The sequence below is a fragment of the Nuphar pumila genome, chromosome 7 (genome assembly GCF_984573655.1).
Source record: "Nuphar pumila chromosome 7, dmNupPumi1.hap1.1, whole genome shotgun sequence".
NCBI lineage: Eukaryota > Viridiplantae > Streptophyta > Magnoliopsida > Nymphaeales > Nymphaeaceae > Nuphar > Nuphar pumila.
The window spans coordinates 57,126,380-57,135,290 of NC_143255.1; the positions used below are offsets into that span (position 1 = coordinate 57,126,380).

The window sequence follows — 8,911 nt, forward strand, 5'->3', positions numbered from 1 at the left end:
TGGATTATCGTGCATTGAATAAGGTCACGATGAAGAACAAGTATCCGTTGTCACTGATAGCGGACTTGTTCAATCAACTAGGTAGCGCCTATATCTTTTCGAAGCCCGATTTGCGACCGAGTTACTGACAAGTGAGGATTGCAGATGGTAACGAACCAAAGACAACTTGTGTCACTCGCTATAATGCCTATAAATTTCTGGTGATGTCATTCAGGTTGACGAATGCTCCAACCACATTCATAACATTGATGAACAAGATTTTTTACCCTTAGACAAGTTTATGGTAGTCTATCTTGATGACATCGTGATCTATAACAGCAGCATGGAGGAACATGTCGGGCACTTGCGAACAATGTTTCAGGTGCTGAAGGAGAATGACCTCTATGTTAAGCGAGAGAAATGTCTCTTCGAACAGGAGGAGATCAACTTCTTTGGTCACGTCATGGGGTGTGGTTTGCTATGCATGGACGAGCAGAAGATAAGAGTCATCCAAGAATAGAATTTGTCAAGCAAAGTGCCAGACTTGCAGTCATTCCTTAGCTTGGCGAACTATTATTGACAGTTCATCGAAGACTATTCCCTAATTGTTGTGCCCCTCACGGATTTGTTGAAGAAGAATCGGGTATGACTCTAGACAGGAGCCTGCCAAGATGCCTTCAATGGCTTGAAGAAAGCTTTGGTGAGGGAACCTATGCTGCAGTTGTCGAACTATACAAGACCCTTTGAAGTCCACACAAAAACTTCAGACTTCGCCATCGGTAGAGTTATCATGCAAGAGGGTCATCCGGTTGCTTACGAGAGTAAAAAATTAAAGTATGTAGAGATGCACTACACTATGCATGAACGTGAGATGACAACCATCGTGCACTGCCTTAGGACATAACGGTACTACCTTCTTAGTGCTTAGTTCATCATGAAGAAGGACAATGTTTCCATGAGCTATTTTTAGACACAGAAGAAGCTGATGCCCAAGCAAGCTCGATGGCAAATGTTTCTCACGGAATTCGATTTCATTTTGGAGTACAAGGTGGGGAAGACCAATGTTGTTGCTAATGCCCTGAGTCGCAAGGTGAAACTGGTGGCTGCGTGGGCGGAGCTTTCTGAAGTTCACTTGAAGGGTGTATTGTTGGACTGCATCCGCAAAGGTATGCAACAAGATACGACAATGCAACACCTTGTCTCCTTGGTGCAGGCAGAAAAGACTCAGCGATTTTGGCTACTGGACGACCTCCTCGTGACTAAAGAGAGACGTGTCTTCGTGCCGCGGTGAGAAAACCTTCACCGCGAACTGCTTAAGGAATGCCATGATACACTATGGGTCGGTCATCCAGGACAAGAGCAGACCTTAGCACTCCTTGAGTGTGGTTACTACTGGTCACAGATGAGAGAAGATGTGGAGGTGTATGTACAAACATGCCTCGTCTGCCAACAAGACAAGGGGACCAACCAGATGATAGCCGACCTTCTTGATCCTCTGCCTATTACATAACATCCTTGGGAAAGCATTTTCATAGACTTCATTGTTAGTCTGTCAAAGGTACATGAATTCAGCTTCATCCTGGTGGTGGTGGTGGATCGTTTCTCTAAATATGTTACCTTCATCATAGCTTCAAAGGAGTGCCCTGCAGAGCTGTTCGTCAAGCATATTGTGAAGCACTGGAGTATACCAAGAAGCATTGTGAGCGATCGCAATGCTTGCTTCACAGGCAAATTATGGTGTGAAGTGTTTCGGCTACTCGTCTCTAATCTGCTATTTCAACAAGTTTTTACCCACAGACAGATGGGCAGACAGAGCGCATCAACAAACTCTTGGAGCAGTACTTCAGACACTTTGTTAGTGCCAATCATAAAGACTGGGTGAAGCTCCTGGATGTGGCCCAATTCTGCTACAGTCTTCAGAAGAGTGAGTCTTCAGGAGATAGCCCGTTCGAGATAGCTACGGGGCAGCAACTGCTGACCCTGCATACTCTAGCTGCACAAGAAAAGGGAAGAACATTCTTTGCCTATCAGTTTGTTCGAGACTGACACGAAAAGATCGAGCTGGCGAAGACGTTTCTGCACAAGATGGCTAAGAGGATGAAGAAGTAGGTGGACAAGCATCGTTGGCTTTCTGAGTTTCATGTTGGGGAAAGTATTGATGAAGCTTTATTCTGATTGCGCATGCATCTTTCGTGGATGACACTGCGGATTGATCAGGAAGTACAAGAGATCATTCACCATCATCAAGAGAGTGAGCAAGCTGGCGTACAAGTTGGACTTGCCCCTAGACTTCAATACGTGTGCAACCTAAAGCCGTTCTATGCAAACAAGGGAGATCCAGAACATAGCGTGCCACAATACACTCCTATCCAGTAGAGAGCCCCAACAACACAATAGGTCGAGAAGCGTCTCAGCAAGATCCTTTGTCACAAGGTCAATTATTTGGGCGAAGCGAAGAAGTATTTTGTGCAGTAGAATCGACGTAAAAGTCAACATTTTCGATGAAACGTTGCTATCCAAATGAAGTCATGACTTACCATGAAATAGATGGCATCGAGGGCAGCACATGATTTGAAGGAGAGAGCATGTTTTCTTGTGACCTACTTTGTACAATTATGTATAGAGTCTGATTTGCTTTGGTTGAGTCATGATATAAGTGTTGAGTTACTTATAACTTTCTTTGGGCCACCCTTGTACTTTGGTTCAGGTTGATCAATACCCTGAAGGGTTAGCCCGTAGATCTGAACTGTAATGTGTCTGCAGGCAAAATAATGAATGAATGCAAATGCGTTAGCTTTCTTTGTTCACCCTCGTTGTGATTACCTTTAAGTGATTATAATTTCTCTTCCTCTCTTCTCTTTTGCTCTCTTGCACTCCATACTCAAAGCTTTCGCAGCGGAAGCGAGCGATCGAAAAGGTTTGCGGCAGTAAAGAAGGATCGTCGCGCCACACTGGCCTATTGAAGAAATAGGGCTGTGACAGTTATATATAAGTGAATCGATTGCAGGGAATTCCTCAACTATTGTTTACCCAACTTATCGAACTTTGCGATCACAAGGGCTTGACTCATCTTGTAGGGGCGACTTATATATGAAATGTCACCCGTTCGAAACGGATGTCTTCTCTTGTTGCAAGGTTGAAGATGGGCCTTACTCCTGGTAGTCTGAGGGACCTCAAGGGTTTTGCCTATTGGAGGCCTCTCATACGCCAATATGTGGTCGGTGATGGGGAATTTTCCCTTATCCTAGAAATGATTTGTCTCTGGGCACAGGAAGCAAAACATCATATTATGGGATGGTTGGTTATTCGGTTTGGAATTTGAACCTATCTTCATGAATATTGCCAATACAAGTCAATTTTTTGCAATTTCGTTGCAATAATTTTACAAATGGGGAATTCTTGATCAAATCACAATAAATTCAAAATATGTTTTTTTATATAGGAAAATTATAACTGCTTTTATTTCAATTATATGAGATACCCAAAACACACACACACACACACACACACACACATATATATATATATATATATATATATATATATATATATATATATAAACTAAAATATATTTAAAAAAGTGACATTTTTAAAAATGTATGGTTACTATGGATTCATAAAGTTACTGATTGGGAAGAGTCTAAGTTCAGAAGGCTTCTAATGCTAAAAAAAAGTAGCCATGCACCTCTAAAAGTACCATTCTTTTAAGGATATTTTAGTTATTTTTCATAAAATTGAATCTTAAATGGCTTAAACACATGGCTTAATGTACGCTTTTTTTTTTCTCACATCTAACACCATAGATGTGATCTACATGTTTTGTTTAGTGGGAAATGATTTTTGGATTGATAGAATCTAACTTGTATACAAGTTTTTCTATTTTTTCCAACTTATAACATGATCCAATAGTTGATTTCTAGATTGTAGGTACAATTGGTTGTACTTTATATAAAACTCATATATATAAAATCGATAATTTTTTCAACAAAATAATTTAAAAAATTCTCTCCAGTTTTTCCCTTCCATAAAAGTAACCAATGACAAAATTTACTACTGATTTCAACGTGTTGAAAATCCATTTCTCCTAAATCTCACATAAGGAGGAATCTTTGCTTTGACCAAAAAACTGTAAGACTAAGCTGGAAGCTTGTCGAGTATATACAGGGCAACAACTGACACCCACATGTATATGGCGTAGCTTCTAGCATTTCAAGCCAATTTGTATGCTTCGTTGGTCAAGGCGGAATGCTTTTTCTCTAACCGTACAACACAATGAATGCTTGGCTCTCACACACACACACACACACATCTCTCTCTCTCTCTGTTTTTTTGTGGCCCTCAAAGTCATCTCTTTCTCTCTGCAAACCCTGCTCACAAGCTCCCATCCCATTTTGAAGGGTTAGGCCTCCCCTATCGTGGAGGGATTAGAGCTGCCCTCATTTTTCTTTGATGTTTTCTTCAATTTATCATCTTATTTTTTTTATCCTTTTAGTGATTTTGTTGTTTGGTTCTCCGGGGAATGGGTTTTGTATTGGGGTTTGATGATTTTGTTGGTGTTCAAAATGTTGAGACGTCCAAGCCTGGGAGTCACTCATCTTAATCTCAGTGAAAACTTAGTTAGAAAAAAATTAAAAAAGCAAAATGAGGTTTTTCCCTACCTTATGGGCGGCGACTAGACAAGGTTTTTCAAGGTGGTGTTAAGGGTAGAAGGTCATTTGGCTGAGGGAAAACGATTTCTGTTAGCTCATTTTAACGCCAGTCGACTCGAAGGTCATCTTTGGGATCGTCAGTGAAAACTTAAAGCTCAATTTAGAAAAAGAAATAAGGTAGGGATGTCTTTGTCTATTGCCTATAAGATAGGGATGATTATGAAAAAAAAAAAACCCTATATTTTATCTTTGGCCGCTGATATTAGCGTAATGATGAACTAAACACTCTGTAATTAACAGCTAAGCAAATTTTGCATCTCACGTCAAAACCTTAAGTCTAATTTTTTTTTTTTAAGTCAATGGTGCCTGAGATAAAGTGACTTCGCCAGCCAGTCATCGCACCGGGCCTAAAACATTTTTTTTAAAGGCAAACTGGGGTGAGGCAGACCTCCACCAGATATCCTAAGCCCCATGTGGCAGAGGGATTCAACCTGGGCCTTCAGCTTGGCCGAGGACCCCGCTTGCCACATGTTATATATAATCAATGAAACCACCCACCACGTGATATGGTATTAATGTGATGATCTAAGAGTCAATTCTTATAAAATTAAGCAAATATTATCAAATCTAGAAAAAAAAAGCCCAATATTGGCACCTATACCCTACTCACGTGATATGGTATTAATGTGATGATGCCTTTTCCAAAATCATATTTCATCAGTTCGTCCACGTCTTGTTAACATTTGTACCCTTTGATATTCATTATGGTGGATAACAAAGTTGTTTCAGAGGCTATCATTCAATGTCTGTATAACCCTTTTGTTCATTTAACAATAAAAGAAAATATATTGGGAAGGCTGTCAGCATCAGATTTTCTTTCTCAACGGTTGGTAGCAACTATTGTATCTAAATTCGTAGGAACAAACTCTTGGTTGGTTAGTATTTAGGTGTGCCAATCTAGACTTTTAAAGCAGAATGAACCAAACATGACATTTTCCACAATACAATACAAGCTTCAAAACCTACATGTCTTCTTTTTATACTGAATTGAATGCATTTGTTTACAAGGCTGAATTGTTTAGACCAAAGTTGTCATAGTAGGAAGCGGAAGCCCGAAATGATATGATACTGGAAGTGAAAGCGAGAAGCTATATATTTTAAAATATATAGGAAGTGTAAAGTAAGGAATAAAAAAAAATATAAGAATTGAATGAGAATAAAAATGAAACACAAATAAAAACTAAAATAAAGTGACTACAATTAAATTTCATGATTTTTTTAGTGTAAGGATTAAATTTTTAGCAAAATGTTAAAATGATGACTGCCAGTTTAGAGAAAGCACATGGAAGTGAGTGAGAAGAGTAAAAGAAAAACACATAAAAACATGAAAAGCTGAGTAAGAGAACATATAAAAAAAAATAGATGGAGTGTCTGGGAGAAGCATTGGGGAATCGAGGTTCTCATCAAGTTTCGGAAGCAAGGAGTATCATGCTTCAAAAGCGAGTTTCCCACCTATCTAAGAAGCTTCATTTAAACATGTTTTTCTTTGTTAAAAAATTGAATCTCTGTGCCGATACACACACATGTACTAGTGCAGGCTCATGGTTGCACATGCACAAAAATGCACACATAAGAAAGAAAGAAAATAGCAAATGAAAAAGTACAATATATTCATTGCTGCCCCAAAAAATGCATTTTCTGAAAAAAGAAAAGAAAAGCTAGTAGCAATGTGGGATTTCCAGGCACTTATTGAGCTCCAAGAAACCTCAGTTTCAGACTGTAATAAAACATTTTTTGGGAATTTCTATAGACTTTTTTTGAGCTCAACTGGGTTCTCACAGTTCCTAACTTTCAATATGTTATTGAATGGAACATGTTGCATGTGGCTCATTGGGCCAAATGCTAACAGTCATGTGTTCACATGATCTACAACATGGGGGCAGCTTCTCTTCCGGCTTCTTCTCTTCCGGCTTCTTCTCTTCAGGTTTCTTTACTTCAGGTTTCTTTACTTCAGGTTTAGGTGGTGGCCCAATGCTTTCAACTTGTACAAACTTGCCGGTCTTCTTAGCGCGACAGATGATCTGAAAAGGGTCTGCATCACCAGTCACTGTGATAGTGCTTTTGCTCGCATCAACCGCTATGATATCAATGCCTAACAGATCACATTATTAAGAACGATGAGCAATTACTGAATTATGAAAACCGAATGCCTGCAAGCAGTGATTATGTTAACATCGCTACAAGATTTCTTCTGTTACCTTGTCAGAAGTGACATTGGTATGTAGCGACAAATAAAAAGAAATATAGATACGTGTGCACGAGGGCTCTGCTTATATGGCAGGAGGAATCTCAAGGGTTTTACCAATGGGAGGCCTGACAATGTGTGGACAATATGCCTAGATGGGAATGCACCAAGAACAGGCCAAACATGGTCATTTTACTGAAGATTAATGAACAAACATGACTCAACCCCAGCAAGTCTAAACCAACATGAGATTTGTCTAGATCTGACTGGACCAAACCAAACTGTTACTGAACCTAAGTTGAACATCAGGATAATTTGTGGAAAATCATGGTGATGAAATTGGTCATAATTGTGATAAAGAAGCCCCTATATAATATCTTTATAAATTTCTACACCTCCAATACCTTTAACCATGATTTAATAGTTTTGGTAGTTGAACAGCACTAACTGCACAAATACAAGCAGCAGCAAGAGATAACTAATTAACTCAAAGCACCTTCAATGTTGAGCAATTGAATCTTGGAAACAATGGTGTTCCAAGATTGGGAAAGGAGAAAGAGCATTGTAGATTAAGCAACCTACAATATTGCAGCTTAAGCAATAATCACCTTCGAGCCCCGAGATTGCCATGAGGAGCTTCCTCTTGCATTTCTCGCATGATAACTCAACCTTCAAAACGGTCTTGAGCACCATGAGGAACACTGAGTTGCAGCCAAAACTATGAAGCACTCAAGGATTTGATGGTTTCAATTTGTTGGACCTCATTTATAAAATGGCCTTTCTGCAGTTGTCTAACCACCTCAAGCTTAGAAGTCATATGATAGAGCGCCCTTAGAACCTGCCACCATGTCAGTTTGACTTGCGATTGTGTGACACTATTACGTTGTTGTTGCGTCCAACACGTCCTCACGGACGAGGCAATGAAATCTTAAAAAAAACTTCAATCCGATCGAGGGATCCAAAATTATATTCAATACATATAAGATTTAAGGAAAAAAACAATTCCTATTTTGTTTCATTTCTTTCTCTCTCCTTTAATTTTAACTTTGTTAGTTTTATTTAGACTCTCTCTCTCTCTCTCTCTCGATCTTTATGCGGTAACGTCCCATCAGGATTTAATTTTGGTAACTTTTGTTTTTGGTTTTCCTAGTCTATTTCTCTCCCTGTTTGGTAAGGCAACGACTTTCTTTCTCTCTAACGTCCACGTCTACATAAAATTTCCTAACCTCTCTCTCTCTCTTTCTCTGTATATAAGCCCACTAAAATATAAGAACTGGAGTAAGAAGTGACATGGCAGTTTGAAGCATTTTTTTTATAAATTTGACCCTACATATGTTTTCAGCATGGATCATGCTTTTTTGATAAAAAATAAAAACATACTTTTTAGATACGAATATTTAAGAAAATTTCGAGCCATCCATTTTTAAGCCTTAAAAAAAATCCTGTTTATGCATCACCATCAGAAGATTCAAAGAGTCAATCCTTTAAAATCAAGCATGCACGATCAGATTTAAGAAAAAACAAAAAAAGACCCATAAAAATCTCGGTCTACCCAAGCATTCTCATATTCTAATGCCCATCACACACACACACACACACATATATATATATATGAGGATCAACGGGCTCACACTTTATTTTTTGCACAAAAAGGGCTTTTAATTAGCAGAGGTCATGACTGCCACAAAAGACTCTTTGGGTGGACGTGCGACCCGCTAATGCCTGCCTGCCCATTCAACACTCATCAATGATCACCGTGTTGTGATTTTGGAGTCCATGCCCAAGATCATACTGGATCAGATTTGATATTGATATGATTAGGAAAAACAAACAATCACAATAAAACCAACAAAGAAGCAAATAATCATAAGATAAGAGGATTTTAAGTGGTTTGGCTAAACCGCTTACATACACGGGGAGAGTACCTTTAGACACCAAAATTTCATGATACCCAAATGCTAATATCTTTCACAACAAGTGTTTGTAGATGTTAAGCAAGAATCAAGCACCCCTCCATCTAGACGATGATTCTTTGAAT

The 8,911-nt window shown here is 39.0% G+C and overlaps 1 protein-coding gene across 1 annotated transcript; it reads right to left on the bottom strand.

The window, feature by feature from the left end:
* Positions 1-6,487: 6,487 nt before the first annotated feature.
* LOC149832312 (heavy metal-associated isoprenylated plant protein 43-like) lies at positions 6,488-7,566 on the bottom strand. The gene is made up of 2 exons (XM_090013218.1): positions 7,482-7,566; positions 6,488-6,780 (listed from the first exon to the last, which is right to left on the bottom strand). Exons 1-2 carry the CDS (start codon positions 7,564-7,566, stop codon positions 6,488-6,490), a joined length of 378 nt encoding a protein of 125 aa, XP_089869344.1.
* Between the last annotated feature and the right edge of the window lie 1,345 nt (positions 7,567-8,911).